General features: G+C 40.4%; 1 protein-coding gene across 1 annotated transcript in view; it reads right to left on the bottom strand.

Moving 5' to 3' along the window:
* The window catches only part of LOC132401768 (calponin-3-like), a 67,740-nt gene that overhangs the window by 18,395 nt on the left and 24,884 nt on the right, over positions 1-24,461 (bottom strand). The window contains exon 2 of the mRNA XM_059983954.1: positions 6,853-6,974. Within this exon, the coding sequence (XP_059839937.1) occupies positions 6,853-6,974 (122 nt within the window). The remainder of the gene's footprint in view (positions 1-6,852; positions 6,975-24,461) is intronic.

The following is a 24,461-nucleotide window of genomic DNA, read 5'->3' on the forward strand; positions in this document are numbered from 1 at the left end:
AATGGCGCCTGTCAGCCTGCAGAAGCAAGCCAAGTTTGTTCAACCTCTTCTTATTACTCACTCTCTAATCCAGGCAGCATCATGAACCTCTTCTGCACCCTCTGTGATGGGTTTACCAAAATTATACACAACAAACATGAATAAAGTCTTCCCTTGCTTCGAATGTCATTCACTTTCTATATAGTACCAGTTAGATCTAATTGTGCCACACCTCCACATTCAGAAACTAGCATAAATATTCCTAAAGCACAACCATAACTTGTATACTGCCCATCCCCAGAGGTGTTGGCGGGGAACCATACAGAATTGCCATGTGAGGAGAGTGGAGAAGTTGGAAACAATGCTCACTTCTTTGTAGTAGTGGTTATGGGTTTGGGAGAGGTTATCAGAATGGCTGAGGTAGGCAGTACACAATTCATCCCCCCCCCCACCCCCCCGGCAAGACTGATTAAGGGAATGAAGTGTAATGTAACACACACACAATTCTGGAGGAACTCAGCAAGTGAGGCAGCATCGATGGAGAGAAATAACAGAGAATGACTGACCTATGGAGATCCCCCAGCATTTTGGTTGTGTTGCTCTGCATTTCCAGCACCTACAGAATCTCTTGTGTTCAAGTGTTTAGTGATGGATGCAGTGCCAGTCAGAGGCTAGTCTATCCTGAATGGGGTCGAGCTTAAGCTGTTTGACATTCCATGCTTGCAAATTTGTATGTATTCCATCAAAGTCATCAATGGTACTTTGCAGTTGCTGAAAAAAAACATTGGAGGGGGTGGGGGCAGAGGGTCTGGAGCCAAATTACTTGCTGCAGGATATTCAACCTGTGACTCTCTCATACCCAGAGACTCTGGCTGGACCACTGAGTCAATGATGATCCATCCCAAGAATGTTGAAAGTAACAGGAAAGGAATCTCTAAGTATCAAAAGGTGGACAGAGCCTCTAGTTGAAGAAGGCCATTGCCTGGTTTTGTGGCAAGAATATTACTATCAGGAATGGTTATCTAGGTCATGCTGCATACAAGCACAGGTTGCCTTCTTTGCTGTGGAGATGTGAATGGACCTGATCATTGTACAATTTTCACATTTATCACAACCTGTGATGGAAAGTTGATCATTGAAGTTGTTGCTGATCATGGCTGGGCATACTGCACTGAAGTCGTCCTACAGTGATGCCTGGGACTGGGAGAGCTCCTTTGTGTGGAATGTGTATTTAAACTGACCTTCCTTTGATGCTCAAAGACTTCATATTTAAACGGGGACTACTTTCTGCCACACTTTGACAACTACTGCCCTGACGTAAAAGAATTTCTGCCCCCCAGCACCGCATATTGATCTTTTGTTTACACGTGTTCACTGCTCCCGCTGCAATATGAATACACCAGTTAAACCCATCTTCTGCATGCAAGCTTTTATTGAATTGATGTAGTTGTGCACAGACACAACAAAGTGGTGATGAGTATGAACCTGAATGCCAGAAAATATCAGGAACTGCACTGGCAGTTACGGTACAAAGCAATGAGGGTTAAACAGCTTAAGAAAACTATCAGAGACACTTACAAAGGCTCACATACAGCATAGGACACAGTGAAAGGCGTGCTGAATTTAAAATGGAAATAATGAGGTGATGGCTTCATTTTGGAAAGTTGATGAATTTGACAGCGCTAATGAAGGCTGGGAGTCTTATATCGAGAGGGTGAAACTGTATTGTAATGCAAACAATGTGGAAGAGCTTAATAGGTGCAAGAATGTACAGTATCTTACACAATTTAGAAGCCCCTGCAAAGCCAGCCAGCCAGCAAGCAAGACATTAGATGAAATTGTTACAATTTTACAAAGTCACTTGAGCCCTAAACCACTGGTAATAGATGAGTAGATTTTACAAAAGGAACCGGTCAAAAGATGAAAGCATTTCTGAATCCATTGCAGAACTGCACAATAAAGTCACGGTACAGTGTCTTTAGAAAGGGACTTTCTGATGCATTAAGGCACAGGTTTGTATGTGGCATGTATAGTCAAAGCACTCCAGTGAAGCTACTAGCAGGAGACCTAACCTTAGAATGGGCATTGACCATTGCAATGTCAGAGACTGCAGCAAAGGATGCACCAGAGCTACAGAAAAGGAGGCTAGAATATGAAATACACAAAATGGTGCAATGAGCCAAAGATGTTATCAATGTGGCAAATGCTCCCATGATGCAGATGACTGTTAGTTCAACAAAAAAGTCTGCAGAAAGTGTCCCAGGCAAGGCCTCAGAGTGCATGTGCAAAGCAGGCAGAAAGCACAACTGAGTGAGAAGTCCCAAACACAAAACCAAGCAAATGCATAAAGTTACTAGATGTGAAACAGGATCAGGCAGTGTGACAAAGGTGAACTGCTATGCCTAGAAGCAGATCACAAAATCATCTGGATCACAACCGGTGTCCAGTGTAACGAGGAGCTGGACACAGGGTCCGTTTGTCCACAATTCCAGAGGCTGATCAAACAGAGTGTTTTCTAAGATAACATTAGAGAAAACCTCAGTGAAAGACTTACACAGGTGAAAAAAAAGTCTCCCAAGGGCAAACTGTAAGTAAATGTGACGTATGGGGGTCAAACACAACAGTTAGAGCTTTATTCATTGAAAACTGGTGGATATGAATACTTGAGAAGAATCCAGCTAAACTGGCTCTCCATCAAAGCACAGTGTGACTTCAACAGGCAACAGAAGCCCAAATGCTAGCACTAACCAGAGACTGTCACAGTGGCTTAATGCTAATCAGGTGTTTAAGGAATTAGATAAATACATTGAAGACTTTGCCAAAAGGGTCAAAATGCACCCCCATAGGCAGTGTTACACCCATGGGAGTGGCCAACATCACCATGGCAAAGAGTACATATTGACTTTGCTGGGCCATTTATGGACTCCATGTTTCTGATTGTTGTGGATGCTCAAGTGGTTGGATGTTACACCAATGAAGTCTACCACCTCAAAGTTTATCTCCACTCTGAGGACCATCTTCGCCAGTAATTACCTGCCAAAGCAAATTCTGAGTGACAACAGATCACAATACATGTCAGAAGAATTCTGACTGTTCATGAAGAAAAAAAATGGCATGAGACATTTCAAGTCAGTTCCTCACCACCTATCAACAAATGGGTTAGCTAAAAGATTTATCCAAACTTTCAAATCATCCATTAAACCATATAACAATTACAGCACGGAAACAGGCTGTCTCGGCCCTTCTAGTCTATGCCGAACGCTTACTCTCACTGAGTCCCACCTACCTGCACTCAGCCCATAACCCTCCATTCCTTTCCTGTCCATATACCTATCCAATTTATTTTTTTTTAAATGACAAAATCAAACCTGCCTCTATCATTTCTACTGGAAGCTCGTTCCACACAGCTACCACTCTGAGTAAGGAAGTTCCCCCTCGTGTAACCCCTAAACTTTTGCCCCTTAACTCTCAACTCATGTCCTCTTGTTTGAATCACCCCTACTCTCAATGGAAAAAGCCTATCCACGTCAATTCTATCTATCCCCCTCATTATTTTAAATACCTCTATCAAGTCCCCCCTCAACCTTCTACGCTCCAAAGAATAAAGACCTAACTTGTTCAACCTTTCTCTGTAACTTAAAAGCAATGGACAAGGAGGACATTTCTGTACAGCACAAGGTAGACAAATTCCTTTATGTGAGCTCTGTTCACACGACAACAAATCAAGCACCTGCAATGCTGTTCATGAACAGGAATCTGAGATCTTGGATAGACCTTCTAAATCAAGATGTACAGAGGAAAGTGCAGAATAAACAGTTCAGCCAGTTGCCAAGTGAAGCAGCAGGGAGTTTTGAGATTGGACAGGAAGTCCTAGTGCGTGATTACCGAGAAGACAAGTGGACATCTGGTAGGTAGACCATGTATACAGTCAATGTTGGAGATCAGACATGGACACTTCATGTGGATCAGATACTGGATGCTCAACCAGAACACACTTGAGTCAATTGCATCCAACAAGATGGATGCATTACTGTCACTGGACTTGCCTCTCAGTGATGATGTCAGTGACAGCCACGTGACACCGGAAACCAAGAAAGTTGTCTTAGACAAGAATCCTACCAAACCTGATGCCACTCCACAGGTCTAGAGATGCTATCCTGAAAGAAACCGAACACCACCCAAAAACAAAATGAACCTTTAGAACTGTGAAGTTAGTTATGGACTGTTATTGTGAAAGCACGTTTATTTGGAATGGTGTTTATGAAAGGGAAATTGAATGTTTTGTACATATACAGTTTTATGGTGCATTAATCTAAAGCGGGAGGAATTGTAACGCATGGGTCTATTTCTTTTAGAGCAATGGCCCCTACCCCCTTTGCACTGCAAATTGATCTGTTCTCTGCACAACTGCTGTTGTCTACACTTGCACATTGATCTCTCTCACTGCAATGTGAATATACCAGTTTAATGCCATCTCCCACATGCATGCTATTATTTAATATATATGTAATTGTGCACAGACACAACGATTTCCACCCCAGTTCCAGAACAGAGACTGTATTGGAACAACTTGGCTAGAGGCATGGCCAGTTCTGGAGTGCAGGTCTTCAGCATAGCAGCCGGAATGATGATTGGTCTCATCGGATTTGCTGCATCCAATTACCATACAACAGTACAGAGCCTTCAATTCAACGTACAGTAGTGCCGACCCTTTAACCTACACAAAGATCAATCTAGCATTTCATTTCCACATAGCCCTCAATTTTTCTTTTATCCATGAGCCTATCTAAAGTCTAATGATTGTGCCGCTCCCACCATTCCTTGAGGTGCATTCCACACACCTATCACTGTGTAAAATAAATCTACCCCTAACGTCCCCCTATACTTTCCTCCCAACACCTTAAAGTTTTGCTCCCTCGTATTGGCCATTTCCAGCTTGCGGGAAAAAAAAAGACTGGCCATCCGCTTGATCTATGCCTCTTATCATTTTGTACTTCTCTATCAAGACACCTCTAATTATCCTCCTCTCCAGAAAGAAAAGTCCTAAGCTCACTCAACCTTTCCACACGAGACATGCTTTCTATAATGAGGCAACCAGAATTGAACAAAATACTCCAAGTGTGGTCTAATCAGTCTTACAGAGCTGTAATACTACCTCCCGACTCCTGAACACAGTCCCCCAACAAATTGAAGGCAAATACATCATACACCTCCTTAACTGCCTTATCAAACTTTGAGGGATCTAATGATATGAACCCCAAGATCCCTCTGCTCCTCCCTACTGTTGGTTAGAGGCAAGCCTAATTCTGGTCTACAGCACTGCAGCTAGGATGGCATCTGGTCCCATAGGCCTTACTGTATCTAATCATTTCTTATCACACAGTAAACATAACTGGCTGCAGACTTGCTTCTGCAATGAAGATTTCAGGGAGATGCTGAAAGATGGATCATGTGTCTCAGGTTGTAAACATATGGGCTCAAGTTCTACTCCAAAGACCCCTGCACGATATTAGTCTTAATTTCAGTGATGCAGCAGGTTCATCACATAGAGGCCCTGCCCATTCGTGGTTTGACTTAAAAATTCCCAAGATTTGCAAATTCCATGGCATCTTTGTCAGCATTTATTCTACAACTAATACATAAAACAGATGAACTGAGCAGGTATTTCACTGTAATTCATGGAATACAGACAAGACACCACATTCAAGACCTAAACACAATCTAAAAGGGTTTCAAATCTCCATGTCACCCAAGTTCAATCTCAATGACCGCTTTAGTAAAAGGATTTATGAAGATGAACACAACCAATCTCATTGATTAAAAATACCATATTCACCTTCATAAATGATTGAATATAGTTTTGTAGTGACTCGAAGAATGCAATCTCCTCCTATTCTCATCAATATAAATCCTCCCATATGCTATCAGCTGGCTGGAACATAACCACAAGAGATAGCTCAGGTGTCCCTTGGGCTTTCCAGATAACTCAAAGTACTTCCTTGCTTTACTTAAGTAAATCCTTCATCCTTCTCTCAAAGTTCTTTTGTCCTCCCATGCATTAGAGCTTTTAACCCATCAAGATACTTCAAACTTCATGCCACAACTCTTTACCATTAAAGAATTCCATTTGTTTCTTGGCCTGATTTCTGCCTGCCACAGCTTTTTCTGCCTGCTGGTTCTCAACCTTATCAACTACATCTCTCATTTTTCCCCAGCTATTTTATTGTCCCTAAAGTCTCTGGCATTTTAATTTTATATCCTGTGATAAGTTAAATCAAAGTGCACTCTAAATTTCAAACACTTCTATCAAAACTAGTGGCACCAATGTCTTTAACTACGCATTAGCTTGATTCTGTTATAGCACCCAGGTTCACATCTTTAGCACTGTGCCTTCTAGTCTGGAGACCATCCTCTTGCATCCTGAGAGCTTCGCAGTGATTTACTATCAAGGTTTAGTTCTAATTGTTTTGTACACAAGAACAAATGGAATGTAATACAGAAGATCCACAATTGCACCATTTCATAAGCTCGCAAACAATCTGCTTTTTCGGAACAGGAAAGTAGTGGTGGTTACAGTGGAAAATAAACAGCAAATGGAGGGAAGCCAACAAGAGGCTTCACTTTATGTCATAAAGCTTCACTTTATGACTAGAAAGGACTTCAGACATCAAGGTCATAAAGAATCATAATTTGTATAAGAGCACGTTCAGTGAAGGCAAAGATTCTCTTGGAAACTGCTGTGCTATTTTGAGGGGAAGCCAGACTGAAAAACATTAACAAGATGGAAGAGAAAATGATAGGGAGTACCTATCACCAAATCTCAACATAGCAGCAAGACCTAATCCTCAAGACTTAAAGTGATCAGCTACTTACATGCAAAGAATGACACCATCCTTAAGGCTGATTTGAAAGTTCTCACCCAAGCGTCTGCCTGTAACTTCTTCAATCCAGACTCGTAATTCCTCTTCTTTCTGGGGGTCATACTTTTGAAGGATCTGGAAGGAAACCAAAATATGATTTACACACACAATCACATCTACACATTAAGTACACTGTGAGTGATGATTTTGTCATCCCACATCCTGAAAAATGAGCTTTCCGCAATACTTCAGACCTCATCCTACAGAGGATTTCATTTTATTACCTTCATTCCTTAACTCACGGTAAAAGAATGTCAAGACCAACTTGTAAAGCCATTTCAGGGGATATACAATTGGTCTGGGTTTGATGATTAAAGTGCTGAAAAGAATCCAAAGTTCGGTGGACAAATGTTAGCTCGTGTCTGAGGAACGCTGGCATTCATGATCTTAAGCTTACTGAATCTTCCATTTCCAAGTGAGTGTTGTTAGTGGGAGGAGGGGGGTGAAAGAGAAAGATACAAATGTGGGTTAAATTCCAAACAAATTGATGCATGGCTAGGTCTTTTGCCAATCTTTCTCATGCTAAATTGACTAGATCAGTGTCTAGACCCTGCTCTGATAATAGTGCAGCCCATGATTAACACAACTGCTGTGCAGCTTAAATAGTCCTGGTGGATGCTGGTTTTAATGCTTACAATACAAAGAGCAGATATTATCCAGAAGAAAATTCTCTGCCAGTCTTGACTTATACAGGGCTCATTCTAGTCAAAATATAAAACAGAAAATTTGGAAATCAGCAGCTCAAGAAATGTTTGTTAAGAGAAAAAGCTTCATTAAAGATCCTGTCACCCAGGGCATGCCTTCTTCTCATTGATATCAGACAGGAGCCTGAACACACACACAACTTTTCAGAAACAGCTTCTTCCCCTACACCATCAGATTTATGAATGGACACTGAACCCATTAACACTACCTCACTTTTTTGCACAGCTTATTTAATTTAAATATATTTAATAATGTATATATATATATATATATATATATAAAAAAGGTATATTTTAACTACGCACATACACAAGACAGAAATCAAAAAAAGCACAGGAAGGACAATAAGTGATAAGTCAATTAAATACATAAAGCTGTAAAAGTCAAAAATACAAAAAAGAAACAACAGACAAGGCAGTCTGAGCGAAAGCAAATTACTGTTTTGTACCCAGATTTAGTCTTGGATATGTCACGATATTGTTCAACAGACTGCACTCTTACTAAACAAGACCAATCTGTACATTCTTGAGTGAATTTTATTTGTATTAATTAAACAAACTTAAGATCTAGTATGAAGACCTCAATTCTTCTCTTAGCTTCCAGCTGCTTTTGAATTTTATTTTAGCTGACGTGATGCATAACATCTGTAAAGAGGACACAGATCAGTGACCAGCTTATTAAAATAAACATTTATGCATTCAATATTGCAAAGCTATGAGAACATAGTGATTTAAAAAAAAGGATGCGTGTAATGACTCGAGTAAAAACCGGATACTCGCTGTTCCCAGGTTACGCAAGGGTTCTTTTCTTAAGAAATGACTGTAAGTTGACTTCTTGGCAAGACAACATTTGTTTTCTGTTGTAATCCATACCACCTCACTCAACAGACATTTGCTACAATTGCTTCACTTCATTGAATAATTGCTAACATGCCATAAGGTGAAAAAAAAAGTTGTCATTAATGAATACCATGAAACATTATTACGCCCAGCTTGGAAAATGCTGTAAAGATGTATGGGAGAATTTGCATGATGTCAAATCTCTGCACATCAGGACAAGAGACTCTTGCCTACTTATAGTCTTGAGTGAAAAACAACCACAGTGAAACTAATGTGCACTGAGCACTGTGCAACTTGATATGAACTTTAACAAAGGAGCAATTTATTTGAAGAAACCTCACTTAATTATTGGATGATGTGAATTTAGAGCAGGAATTCCAAGGACCCCTTCCTTAATGGCATTAGTTTATGTCACAAAAAAATTGGGAACCCCTGGTTTAGAGGGAAGCTGAAGACTAGATCATACTGAACTGCAAATTATTTAGCAACAACGTGAAAATAATACACATCTTGATACCATTTACCATAAACTGCTACAATACTGTGGTGCCGTGTTGGTCTGGGAGGGGATACTCCCATCAGTTTCTCTATTCTCAGTAGATTCTGAGTCTGAGTGTTCAGCATGGTTATAATTTCTTTCAGGTGCCTTATCTCACTAATGCAAATACCAGAGGCATGCAGAATCACTGCTGCTTGATACAGTAATATTCTTTGCCCATTCTATCACCTCAATCTTTAAATAACTTGTCCTCAATTGGTCAAAGGCTGTGAGGTTACGGCAAGAAGGCAAGAAAATGGGGTTGAGGAAGATAATAAATCAGCCAGATTTAATGGTGGAGCAGACTCAAATGGGCCAAGTAGCCTAATTCTTGCGATCTTATTTTATAGTTTTAAATGACATACATTTGTTGAAAAGGGGATTATCTTTGTATGCTGCTAGAGAACAGTTACAATGGGTGACTAGTAGTCCAGCACTCCAAATTTCCCTTTGATAGCAGGATTATTATACAGACAGCAAGAGCCTTCTGACAGATTGTGTTGAAAATGATTAAACAGCTGTGTTCCTAAACCAGAATTATTAAAGGGGAAAAAAAATCTCATGAGCTTTAAGTAAGCTGAAGGAATATGCCAATGTTCCCATTGTCAAGGTGGAGGTTTAAATTAGACATCAATAGTGAATGCTTGGACACTTAAGCAATGAGTAATTGACTGGAATCAATTCACCATGCTGAATGGAAGACAAGTCTCAGTTTGCAGTTGCAAGTTTCATTTTCAAACCACAATTCCTTTATGCTCTTCACATAAATTGGTCCCCGGTAATACTGGACTGGCAGCACTGCTGCCTTGCAGCTCCAGCACCTTGGGTTCAATCCTGGGCCCCACTGCTCTCTCCGTGGAGTTTGCATTGTTTTCATGTGACCTCACGGGCTTCCTCTGGCATTTCAGATCAGTTTCCTCTCACATCCTTAAAACACTAAGTTTGATAAAGATTCGTGAGAGAAGTTTTGCTTTACTTGTCACACACACACACCGAAACATAGTGAAGTGCATTGTTTGCATCCACACAGGAGCTGAGGACTGTGTTGCCCTCATAACATGCCCACAGCGTACATCTTTGGAACGTAGGAGGAAACTGGAAGACCTGAAAGAAACCCACAAGTTCACTGGGAGAACAGACAAACTCCTTCTTACAGACAGTAGCAGGAATTGAGTTCCGATCACTGCCATCGTAAAGCATGAAAGCAGCCACTATGCAACCATGCACCCTACTTCTAGATAACTACCGTAATTGATTTCTAGCATGTAGATCAGTAGCAGTACCAAGGGCAGGTTGATGAGAACATGGGGAAGATGAAGCAGGATTAGAGAAAATGAGTACTTGATGATCAACAGGCCAAAGTTCAGTGGGCCAAAAGGCACGGTTCTGTGCTGAATGATTGACATTTAAAAGCTCCAGTCTTGCAATTCCCAAAAACTCCCAGGTCAGTGGACACATGCTAAATATTCAAGACCAGCTATGGATCTTTGTACTTGCACACAAGTATCTAGCCTCCTCTCAGAACACCCCAGAACTGCATGTTAACATTACTCATGTAGCAGTTCTCCCAATTTCTTTTCATTTCTTCTCCTTTTCCCCCTACCATGCTATTCTTGTCTTCTGAACATATTTTGCTGATCCTTCAATACATCCCAGAATCAGCCTGTCCTTTTCCAGTTACATTCAAGCATCGTTACACACGAAATAATGACATCTGGACCATGGCCTCAATCCACATGCAGGCTGTAACCAGTACCTCAAACTTGAGTTTCTTTCACATGTGCTCTTCTCATTACTACCATCAGGGATGAAGTACAGGAACACGAAAACACAGTCAACATTTCAGGAACAGCTTCTTCCCCTCCGCCATCCGATGTCTGAATAGACAATGAACCCAAGACCACCACCTCATTATTTTTGCACTACTTATTTACTTGTTTGTATGTATATTTCTTGTCATAATTGAAAATTGAAAATCTGGCTGGGTGGTGCTATGAATTCTTTACTCAATGTCAGCAAAACTATTGACTTTAGAATGAGGGTCAGCACCTTTAAATCCTCGGTGTCATCATGTCAGAGGATCTGTCCTGAGCCCAGCACATGAATGTAATCATGAAGAACAAACAGCAGTGCCTTAAAAATTTGTGGAAATTCAGTATCTATATACTACTAAAACCTTCATGCTCTGTTTGTCACCTCCAATTAGTGCAAACAGTGCATTACAGTGGCACTATTTTTTGCTAATTCGACTTAAAATACACTAACTTACAGAACACAAAATGCTGGTAGAACACAGCAGGCCAGGCAGCATCTATAGGCAGAAGCACTGTCGACGTTTCGGGCTGAGACCCTTCATCAGGACTAACCGAAAGGAAAGATAGTAAGAGATTTGAAAGTAGTGGGGGAGGGGGAAAATGCTAAATGATAATGCCCTTCCTCCCCTTCTTACCCCATCCCTGACATATTTAGTTGTTTGCCTGTTCTCCATCTCCCTCTGGTGGTCCCCCCCCCCCGCCAGTTTCTTTCTCCTGAGGCCTCCCGTCCCATGATCCTTTCCCTTCTCCAGCCCTGTATCACTTTTGCCAATATACCTTTCCAGCTCTTAGCTTCATCCCACCCCCTCTGGTCTTCTATCATTTCGCATTTCCCCCTCCCCCCCACTACTTTCAAATCTCTTACTATCTTTCCTTTCGGTTAGTCCTGACGAAGGGTCTTGGCCTGAAACGTCGACAGCGCGTCTCCCTATAGATGCTGCCTGGCCTGCTGTATTCTACCAGCATTTTGTGTGTGTTGTTTGAATTTCCAGCATCTGCAGATTTCCTCATGTTTGCTAACTTACAGAATGCAGGTAAAGTTCAGGTTCATATATTCATATAAAATTACTCACTCGCCAAAATCTTTCTTTTTCAATCTTTTTATTGAATTTCATATATAAAAAAAACATCGTAATATTGAATAGGTTATGAGTACATTAGACTTAGTTAAGTTAGTAATAGAATAACAATATCCTATTAAAATATCAGCAAAAAAAAGTACATTAATCAATCTAACCTATAGTAATTATACATGAAAAAGAACAAGAATAATCATCAAAAGAAGAAAAAAAAATTTTTTTTAAATGCAAGAAAGAATATATATTGAAAAAAAATAAAACCTAAACTAAACTAACATGGGCAATAATAAGTTTATATGTATATGATAGTGACAAAAACTCTAGAACTCCATACCAGAACAAGAATAAAAAGAGAAAAGGTCTGGAAAAGACCAAATTAATTCATATGAAAATGTCGAATGAACGGTCCCCAAGTTTCTTCAAATTTAATTGATGAGTCAAAAATAGTGCTTCTAATTTTTTCTAAGCTCAAATCAGAAATAGTTTGAGAGAACCACTGAAACGTGGTAGGAGGGTTTACTTCTTTCCAATTTTGTAATATAGACCTTCTGGCCATTAATGTTACAAAGGCGATCATTCGTCTAATTGAAGGGGAAAACCGGTTACCATCCTCATTTGGTATACCAAAAATTGCAGTAATAAAATGAGGTTGTAAATCAATATTCCAAATTGAGGAAATAATAGCAAATATGTCCTTCCAATAGTCATGTAAAGTGGGACATGACCAAAACATGTGGGTCAATGAGGCCACATCTAAATGACATCTGTCACATTGAGTGTTAATATGAGAATAGAATTCAGCAAGTTTACCTTTAGACATATGGGCTCTATGTACAACCTTAAATTGTATTAAAGCATGTTTAGCACATATAGAAGAAGAATTAACCATTTGTAGAATATTTCCCATTTTTCTGTTGATATATTATATTGAAGTTCTTTTTCCCATTCTTGTTTAATTCTACCTGATATTTCTGGTTGTATCTTCATAATCATATTATAAATAAGAGCCACTAATCCCTTCTGACAAGGATTCAAGGTAAAAATCATATCTGAAAAATCTATCAAAGTTGAATTGGGGAAGGATGGTAGAACTTTATGTAAAAAATTTCTGATTTGTAAGTATCTAAAAAAATTAGATTTAGGTAACTTAAATTTGTTGGAAAGTTGGTCGAAAGACATCAAACTACCTTCAAAAAAAAGATCTCAAAATCAACAGCCCTACTTTCACCCGTGAGCCAACGTTAGCCATGATGGAAACCGCTACGTGACACCACGATGCGTGCGTACGGCCAGCCTCAGCAGCGACTCACGATGCTCACTGCGGCGACACCAACCGGAGCAAAAGGGCACGGCAGCTCTATTTCGAGCGGTCACTTTCTGCAAATCGCCATCAGCATGTGCAGGATTGGGACAGATTTAACTGCCACCCATCATAAGAGATAATTAAATCTTGCTGTAATGATGTACTTCGAGACACCCATCAAACCCTTTGCTGCAGTCAAAGGACAGCGGTGACTACATCACCTCCATTTAGCAGAGCACCAACCACATCAAGAAAAATCAGCATCCTGGAGACTTTGGTGTTACTGCTTTTTATCTTCTATCCAGCATTAGGGTAAAAAAAATATAGTCAGTCTAATTATGCCGCGTGAAAAGAAAAGGGGGACATCATGGTCAAGAGATGATGCCACACATCGTCGGGAAGCAGCAAGGAGAGGGAAAGAACAAGAATTGGATGAGTCCAGGGCCGCACAACTCCAGGATCAAAGCGTCACGACAAAAAAAAAATGAAAGAGACAGAGGAGAGGCATGCACGTCCCCAGAATAACAACAACTGGCACAGGAGGAGGAGAGAGGAAGAGACAAAGGAGCTGAGAAATGAATGCCTTCAGGATCAGAGACAAACAATAAAAAGCAGAAGAGATGAAGAGATGGGGATGAAAGGGCTGCATGTCTCCAGAATGACGAGAGGCACAAGGAGGCAGATCCACTGGAAATGATGCCATCAAAAGTGCTCTGCGTTAAATGAGAAGGAGTTATATTCACCTCGCTACGTGTCATTCGTCTTTAATAAACTGAAGTTTTCTTCTTCAATTGCCAAAGCATAGTGAAACCAATAGCATTCGGGAAAATGTAATGTTCATTCTGGTCACATCAGACTGCACTACCCTTCTCTCAGGTCACCCCATTGTCTAGTGACATCTAAAACTTTGACAGACTTTAATATATGTGTAGTGGACAGCATAACAACTGGTTGCATCACAGCCTGGAATGGAAAAGCCAATGCCTTTGACTAGAACATCGTACAAAATGTAATGGATACGGCCCAGTCCATTATGGGTAAAGCCTACGCAACCACTCAGCATATCTACATGGAGCACTGTTGCAGGAAAGCAGAATCTATCAAGGATCCCCACCACCCAGGCCAGACTCTCGTCACTGCTGCCATCAGAAAGGTGGTACACAAGCCTCAGGCCCCACACCACCAGGTTCAGGAACAGTGATTATCCCTCAACCATCAGGCTCAATGGGGATAACCTCAGTTAATTTCAATTGCCCCATCACTGAACTGTTCCCACAACCTCTGGACTCAATTTCAAGGGCTCTTCATCTCATGGTCTCAATGATAAAAAAATAAGTGATTAATATTAAGTAAATGGGATATTAATGCTGCAGGGAAACACCCTCCTCTACTGCTCGATCACCCCATTAGATTTCTTGTATCGACTTGGAATCCAACAAAACATCCAGCAGTATAGTTTCCTCAGTGCAACACCACAGTCTGAAATTGTGTCCAGATTTCCGAACAAGACTTGACCCTGTGTTATTATGCATGTGCATTATAAAGAATTTCCCAGTACAGGCAGTCCCCAGGTTACGGACAAGTTCTGTTCCTGAGTCCATCTTTAAGTCAGATTTGTACGCAAGTCAGAACAGGTATATCCAGTATTATTTAGTGTCAGTTAGTCAAACATTTGTCTTAGTATATATTTTACCTTTCTATGCATATAAAACATTTAAAAATGTATGTATTCCAATAAGTAAACCACTGCATTGTTTAGTAATAATTGCAGCTTTCATTGGGGCAGGGCCTTTCACATGTTCCATTATTCTCACTTTATCTTTTAAAATTGTTCCGACTGTTGACCGACTGTAGCCTAACACTTTTCCAATAACCGACGGCATTTCACCTCTTTCCGATCACTTTATTATATCCACTTTATTTTCAAACGTGATCATTTTCTGTCAACAGAACAGAAACACTGCGGCAGCAGGTCCCACGCTCTGCTGGGTCCTAGAGTCCACCACACTGAGACAGGTTAAATGGGACAAGTGGGGGCGGGTGCTGACTGGAAAAGGGGGCCAGGGTGAATCATGCTAAGAAAAATTTAAGTCAAATACAAAGATACACACTCAACACAGTGTCAACAGCAATGACTTAAAATGGCGGACGGCATCGTGATCCGACTTAAAAAGGTGGACGGCATTCTCCTTCCTCGGTTCGTAAGTGCAAGTTGTTTTAAGTCGGACGTTCGTAACTCGGGACTGTATGCAATGAAGGTGGTTCAGCCAAAACTGGAAATGCTGTTGGTGAGCTGGTCACAGGTGTCCAGGTCAGGCTGGAGTGTTCCAAATAAAACGCACTAGCATTTTTACCCATGGCAAGTTTGTCTTTATTCAGAAGGATCCTATTAGACCCACAATGCACCAAATTCACTGATCATTGCAAGCAGGACACATAGAAATTTGCTGATGAAAAGCCACTGAAGCTGGAGCATCAAAGTGGAATGATGATTCGGTATAGGCTCCACAAACATTTTAGATAGAACATTACCTTCCTAAATGAACTCCTATATTTCAACCATTTTACAGACAAAAGGTAGCAAATTGGGTATTGTGCAACATATACAAAACGCTGGAAGAACTCTGCAAGTCAGCCAGCACCTACGAAGGAGAATAAACAGTCGATGTTTTGGACTAAGACCCTTCAACAGGACTGGTCCTGATGAAAAGTGTCAGCATAGAGCATCAACTGTGTCTTCCACAGCAACTCAAATGGCATCTGAAGTGCTTATGACTATTCTGCTAAAGTTCATTTCAATTCACACTTGAACTGCATGTTTTCAAACTTTCATTGAAGACATGAAATTTTAAAATGAAAAAATTTAGTTTTACTATTCTGAGCAAACCATGAATCAAGACTTTATTCTTCAGTGTATCTAGTGCCTATGGGAAACAAGGCCTTCTTTTTAAAAAAATTCTGATATCAAATGCTTAAACATGTAATTAGTTACCACAGACCCATTTCTCATTTATAAAGAGGCCTTCTCCGAAGATTGTTGCCTTGTCATGGTGGAAAAGCCTGTGTGGTCCTGAGATCCCGAGAACGATGCCGTCTGGAGCTATGCTCCTGGTAGGGTCACCCATGGCGGTGAGGTCGAGGGTGAGGTCCCAGACAAAGAACAATCCAACCAAGACCTCAACGGTGGAACAGGCGGACGAAGTTTCTTCGAACTCAACAGCTGTGAAGGTGGATGAAGGCTGCAACAAATCCATCAGCTCCGATTGTCATGGTTTCCATGTCATTGGAATCAGTTGGTTGTTTTGTGAAGTATCATGTGCTTCATCAAGTAAACATTAAAGAAATACACGCACCGGCGTCTTCGCTCTGCGGAAACGGAACAAAGACCATCATCCTCAACCTCGAGGGATAGCCACGATGACGATGACAAAGAGGAAGATGCATTCCCTCAGGCAAATTGTTGCTATTATAGAAAGATAAACAGAGCACTTGAACTGATAAATAGTACTTGCAGATTGCCAGCTATAACTTAAAAGACAATGGGCCTTTTGAGAAAGATGCACAAAAGTAGATATTCAGGACTTAATACAAGTTGACCAGATGATTAAGATTTCACACAAATAAAGCAAACTGTAAACCAGTATGATGAACAAATTAAGTTCTTTCTGGAAAGGATGCAGCAACATCAAATAGATGGGCATATTGATGCATTTCAAGGTTAAATCTGTTGAGGATTTATGAGCTGTGGGTTTAGAGAAGTACACAAGGAAACAACACAAAATGTATCTAAAATATATTTTAAATGGGCAACATTATCAAATGTGTATATTGTTAACAATGGGAATGTCATTTTAGAAATTGCAAATCCATTAAAAACATTCAATTTCTAGATTATTAACCCAAACACCTTGACGAACAATTCAAAGACCAGAGCTCAAATCCCATCGTAGCAGCCATGGGATTTAAAACACAATATATATTTCAGGTTTATATTAGATGTATTGTCCATTATGGCACTGAGACAATGGATTACCATGAAAATGTAACTGATTCAGTACCATAATTTCAAGAGATTAAACTATTATCCTTACCCAGCCTGACCTATAAAGGACAGCATCTCTCAAGTGCCCCAGCAAGCCACTCGTATGAATCCCCTGAAGAAAATGAATTGCAAGGTGATATATGTAATTTGAGCTTGCAATTCAATTTCTTGTGGGGTTCACAGAAGATGCAAAGAAACACAATAGAATCAATGAGAAACTACATACACGGACAGACAAACAACCTATACGCAAAAAGACAAATTGTGCAGATATGAAAAAGGAAAGCAAAACAAATAATGTTTAAGCAAAAGAGAACATGAGTAGTAGAATCCTTGAATGCGAGTCCGTAGGTTGTGGAATCAGTTCAGTATTAGGGTGAGAGAACTTATCCAAAAGGAAGGGCACTTAGGGTCAGACAATAAATGTGGATCTTCTAATGATGTCCCCATACCAAATAAATAAGATCAGTGCCAATGAAAGTCAAAGACATGCAAAGTTTCTTCTCTTTAATCCAAGAGATTTTCCCCCCTTGCCAATTAGAAAGATATCTCATTAACCCACAATTCTCAACATACAATGCAACTGTGAAGCCTCAAAAGTACTTTCTTGCTACATATTCAATCTTCAGCCAGTTCTAAAGCACAGTCCTTGTGTGAATAGAAAAATGTCAATTTTAAAATTATTCTCTTCAAAATTTGAAGGAAGCTCTTGACACTCAATATCCCCAACCTATAAAATTATATCATTTTTTCCACTTGTTTCTTACTGGAAAATGACTGTACAACTCACTTTTGAAGATACTTGGGATAGCTTGACAGCAGCAACTATACCCAGAAAGCATTTTTAAAAAATGCAAGACCACAACTGCCTGCAAGAAGTTGGAATGTTCTATCCATGACTGCATAGCTGTCCTCCAGGTGCTCCAGTTTCCTCCCACAACCCAAAGACGTATCAGTAGGTAGGTTAACTGGTCATTGCAAATTGTCCCAAGATTGAATTGGGGGATTGCTAAGCAGCATGGCTCAAAGAGCCAGAAGGGCCTATTCCACTCTGTACTTTATTGTCACCAAACAATTGATACTAGAGCGTACAATCATCACAGTGATATTTGTTTCTGCGCTTCGCGCTCCCTGAAGTACAAATTGAAATAAATATAATAAAAAAATTAAATTATAAATCATAATTGGGAAATAGAAAAGGGAAGGGAAGGTAGTGCAAGTCAGGTCCAGATATTTGGAAGGTACGGCCCAGATCCAGGTCAGGATCTGTTCAGCAGCCTTATCACAGTTGGAAAGAAGCTGTTCCCAAATCTAGCCGTACGAATCTTCATGCTCCTGAACCTTCTCCCGGAGGGAAGTGGGAAGTGTATCTCAATCAATTTTTAAAAAATGACAAGCATTCATCTTTATTCAGTAAATTGGACAACAACCTCTAATATATTCATGCAGAAAACTGAAGACCACAGGGCATACAAAACAACTCTCATGAGAGACTCAGAACTGAAACACAGAGCACGTGAAACTGCAAGGCAAGTAACAAATGTATTTCTTTCACGCCAAAGGGCCTGAAACATCGACTGTACTTTTCCATACATGTGCCTGGCCTGCTGAGTTCCTCCAGCATTTGTGTGTGTTGCTTGGATTTCCAGCATCTGCAGATTTTCTTGCGTTTGTAGGTGTTTTTCTTGCCTACAAGTGTATTTATTTGTTGCTGATTAAATTCAAGCCACATGTGGGCCAACACTGGAGAAATATCCACATTTTTGTACTTCAACAGAAAAATTCAGGTCGCAAATTAAGTTCCTCAGTTTAGGATTGGTATTTGAACATCCTGCACTGAAAGAGAACCTAAATCCATAATTTGGGCAGTAGACCACAGGCCAGACAAGTTGAAACTAGTCCGCCTTTTTGTTAGCAACATGGTGTAAGCAGATAATAGCACTTTATTGCCCACTCCTTATTGTCCTCGAAGACAATAACAAGAGTAATCTTTTTGAACTACTGCAATCTATCTGAAGATATTTCAAAGCTCAAAGTAAATTTATTATCAAAGTACATATATGTCATTATATACAACCCTGAGATTCACATTCTAGTAGGCATACTCAATAAATTCATAAAAGAATAGCCACAATAGAATTAATGAAAGACCATGCCAATCCGGCAGTCAACCAGTGTGCAAAAGACAAACTGTTCAAATACAAATAATAACAATAATAAATAAACAAGCAAAAAATAGAGAATAGGAGACAAGAATCCGAAAAGGTTGTGTGTCATTTCAGTGATGGGGCAATTAAGTTATTCCCTTTAGTTCAAGAGCATGATTGTGGTTGACGGGTAAAAATTGTCCCAGAACCTGGTGGTGGACCCTCGAGGCTCTTGGACCTTCTTCCTGATGGCAGCAGCAAGAGAGCACGATCTGGGTGATGGGAGTGCCTGATGATGGATGCTGTTTTCCTGCAACAATGCTCAGAGAAGATGTGCTCAATGGTGGGGAGAACTTTATCCATGACAGACTGGGCCATATCCACCAGTATTTTTTCCCCAAGCTTTTATAAACAATGTCAAGAAATGCTAATACATTTCCAAGTTAGGATAGTGTGCATTTTGCATGAGAACCTGCTGCTGCCTTCAGTCTTCCTAGTGTAGACGTCATGGACATCAGGAGCAAATCTGGCAAGAAATAGCAGGATCCTCTGATCCTCTACACGGCCAAGTACCCAGAATACAAAGAGTAAAGGCAAGGTGGAATCTGTCTATAGGAGCCACAAAGCTCTTCATTCAGTTGATCAAAGTTTCATGTTGTGTGGGTATGTATTTATTTATTTAGTAAACATATCTGGATCTGCAGATTGTTTTTAAATTCAAGGTTAGTTGACATTACAAAACACACAAAACCAAACCAAGGAGTTGTTTTGTCTGAGAAGAGGAACTTCCGACATGAATGTGGATTGGGCAAACTGCATGCATAGGCTTAAGGCAGTAAATCAGGGGTTCCCATCAATTTTTGCGCTATGGACCCTTACCATTAACCAAGGGGTTTGTGGACCCCAAGTTGGAAACTCTTGCACTAGATGATCATCTAGACCAGTGCTTTCCAAACTTTTTTGGGTTACCATCCATTTGGTTCACGCGCCCATCTCTAGCACCATCTTCTCCCTTTCTGGCCATTATATAAAAACTATTTAAAAATTTTGATTTACAATGCACAGTGAAAGGAAATGATAAGTGCTGATTCAAAACGGTGATAATAATTGCAATATTCAAATTTATTTAAGCCACAAATAAAATGATTTCTTATTTAATTACAGTTAAAACAACTTTCATCAGTTTTAGAGCATACAGTACACTAGTAGTCCAACTATTTACTGCTTCATTGCTCCTTCACCTTTGAATGAGATGGATGGGCTTGGTGCAGTGATACCAGTTTCTCAAGATCAGGCTGAAGGAGTCTCGGGTTCCCATGTTCGGTAATTTTCAGTCTGTTTCTTGAAAAGTTGAGAGATTGCATTGAAACTGTGCTCCACCCAATATGACAGACAAAAGAAAATCTGCAGATACTGGAAATCCAAGAAACACACACAAAATGCTGGAGGAACTCAGCAGGCCAGGCAGCATTTAAGGAAAAAGTACAGTTGACATTTCATCCAACATTTTGTGTGTGCTCCACCCAATATGATGTTGAAAAGAACATCTCAACCTTTTTCCACAGTGCAAGATACCATTCAGAGATTTCTTACTGCAACCAGAAGTCTTGATACGATTTTTTGATCCTCACCTTCAACTCAGTCATTTTGTAGCGAGATCAATTCTTCCTCCACCTGTTAATTCCTCATTATAAGTGTTTAGAAATGGATTTATTACCCAATCTGGATTTTGGATCATGAGAAGATCCTGAAATCTCTAACATATCTTTATTCAGCTCATCCACATGCACACAGTATACTTGAGGATCATCTAGTACTCCTCCTTTCTCTTCCAACCCAAGAGTGGCTCAGAAATTGGTAAAGGTCGCAACAGCCAATATTGCATTTAAATACAGGTAACTTGGACAGAAATGCCCAAGAGATGACTGATTTGACGTTAACAATATTTGCATAATTTCCTTGCAATTGAAAATTGATTTCATTAAACTACTTATTTGTCAGAATTATTTGCAATGTCATGGCTAATATCCTCAAGTTGATTATTAAATGAAGCATTCGAGTCTTCAAAGAATTTTAATCAAGTTTCAGAAAGCACATCAAAACGTATCAGGCAGTTTCCTTTTGGGAGCCATCTATGGTAAATAGGTTAGGAATAGTTTTTCTCTAGAAAATAATAACTCCACTGTGGCGCATCCAGTCATTGATGGAGCCCCATCAAATGCACAGGCAAGTATGTTGGTGAGTGGAATGTTCCTCTCTTTGAAAGACTGCTCAATAATCCAAAATATTGACTCCCTCTTCATATTTGTTCCTAGTCCCCTTGCAAGTAACAACTCTTGAGCCACGCTTTCCTCTTTTATGAGGTGAACATACAAAAGAAGCAAAGATTCATCACCTGGCAAAGTTAACTCGTACAACTGCAGAGCAAATTTCATGGTGCCAAGTACAGTGTGCTGCTGTAACGGTAAAGGAAGCATAGTCTTCAAATTATTCAAAACTTAGAACCCATCGAATATATTCACCATGATGTTAGATTACTTCAGATAGTAAGAACCCATATTATGTTCATGATATTAAATGGCTCCCTTCCTATTTGTTGCTACTCAGCAAACTCTGACCTTTTCACTCCATCTCCCTACCAACCACTCACCCCCCACCCCGATTTTTTGTGTACTGTGGTTCTGCAAACAAACTCTTTCTCCAGGTGTCAATAACTTCTTGACCATTCTCCTGTTAAAAGGCCCCTTAAAACCACTGCCATTTAACCCTTTCTGGTGAAAAGGCAGCATTCAGACCTTAAGCAGTCACCTTTCTGCATGGATGGCAGAGATCAAATGGCTATAAATCCCACCCAAACCATCACGGAGCAGGATTGATCTGGCAGGAGTTTAGAGAGGAGCAGAATCCTTGAGTGGGAAGTATTGAGTGGATAGAAAATCACCTTCGAAAAAGCCACTGAACACTTTCTTTACAAACCTTCAAATCAGAACAAGGTTCTGCTGAGGAAATCATAGGCCTGAAGAATTTCTGTTTTCAAAGTTCAGATTGACTGTTCTATTTGGAATAGTTCTGCATCATATTCAGGGTTTTTCATCTTCAGATCAACATGTAATTGCATTTGTTACATTACTGGCAAGAAGGGCTAATTTATTAAAATGGAAAGATACCTCTGTTCCTACATTAATTGAATGGTTTTCTCAAGTAATGTTATGTCTCAGTTTGGAAAAAATTAAAAGTAGAACTTTTGATCCCTGGTTCGATTTTGAGAGAAGATGGGGCTCTTTTGCCAAATATTATCATTTAATTTGAATTATTTTATATGGTTTCCTTCCAATCTTATTCTATATAAATATGAATTGGCGGTTGATGATTCTTTATATATTGCTCTGGGGGTTGATTCCTAATGGTTTTTTCCCCTTTTTTTTGTAGTCAGTAGGTTTTTTTTCTTATGGGGTTCTTTTTCTCCCCCCTTCTTTTCCTTATATATAAACTTTTTTTCCATCTTTATATATTACGATCAGCATCCGGAATGAATGCAGGGTTCACTCATTGGTGTGCTGGCCTCCTCACTAGGATGAAATTTTTATCAGAAGAATACCAGCAGATTAAAGGTCCAGCAAGTAAAAAAATATTAACAAATACTATCAGCCCTGCTTCTATAGATAACACAGCCACACAAGACACATGAACTCTATGCGGCATCTCTGACATTCTCTCAAATAACTAGTCAAGATGGCACCAAGATGTCATCTGTCTGTCAAGATTGTGGTTCAGACAATTGTTATTTTAAGTTATTGTAGGGATGGTTTTGGGGACCAGAGAGGGGAGTTAGAGGTCAGATTAGGGTTTAGGGACATAGATGTGGGGGAGTTAGGAGAAAGGCCTCTGCTCTGTGCTTGAAGGCCAGCAAAGCGGACATGTGATGAAGGACATCCGTGAGCTGTCCCAGGTTGCTGAGTTCCAGGACTGGATTGTGGAGGCACAAGGGCTGGTCAGTCAGCAGCCCAGAGTTTGAAGCCCCGTCATCGGCTAGTCTGGTGGTCGAATGAAATTCAAAGGTCAACCGGAAATCAGTAAGTCGATGCCTGGAGAATGGAGACCAGTCCTGGATTTGAAGGACTGCCTGTGTGCATGGATAAGTGACGCGAGGAAAGAGCCTGGCTTTGCTGCCGCTGAGTTGCTTGTTGTGTTCTGCCAAGCAACATGTGCATGCTATACTGGTGCCAGAATGTCCAGCGCAACTCCAAGTGTGTTGGTTGTTAATCGAACAACGCATTTCACTGTAGGTTTTGAAGTATACCCAATAAATAAATCTGAAAGTGTGTCTAACAGATCGTCAACCATACACCCCAGCAGTGCCACCAATTTCATGACTTGGTAATGCCCAGCACATCAAAATGAGCAGCAGTGGCCCAGCTAATAATGTTGCTGACTCACCTCCAGCAACCTGGTTCATGGTGCTGTGTGGTGTTTGCATGTCCATCCCATCACCTTGTGGATTTCAAGCTGGCATTTCCATTCCTGCCACAACCTACAGATGCACAGGTTAGTAGAGTAACTAGCCTCTGCACACTGCCCAAGTGTGTGAGTGAGAGCTTGCAGTGAGGATGGCTGGAGAGAGAAATAGGGCTCATACAGGAATTATGTAAATAGGTTCATGGCTCTGTGGGTCGAGGAGCTCATTCCAGTCGAAGACAATGACAACAGCTGGGAACAGGACAGCCACAGTACCAGCAGTGAATGCATCACTTTACCATGCCAGCCATCACCATGGGGTTCAACTGCTGCCAACATCTGTGAGGATTACCCGGCCTCCCTGCGGCTGAGTGAGTTTCCTCTGGATGCTCTGGTGTCCTTCCATTTTCCAAAGCTGTACTGTTAGGGTTAGTAAGTTGTGTGTACACTACGTCGACACCAGAAGCACTGTGACAATTGCAGGCACAATCCCCGAACTGTGTTGGTCATTGATGCAAATAACATTTCACTACAACATCGGCAGAATATCTTCTGTTTAGCATTTCACTGAATGCTTTGATGTCTCAAGGTACACATGACAAATAAAGCTAATCTTTAGTTCGACCATGATGGATCAAGT

Source organism: Hypanus sabinus, chromosome 11 (assembly GCF_030144855.1).
Source record: "Hypanus sabinus isolate sHypSab1 chromosome 11, sHypSab1.hap1, whole genome shotgun sequence".
Lineage (NCBI taxonomy): Eukaryota > Metazoa > Chordata > Chondrichthyes > Myliobatiformes > Dasyatidae > Hypanus > Hypanus sabinus.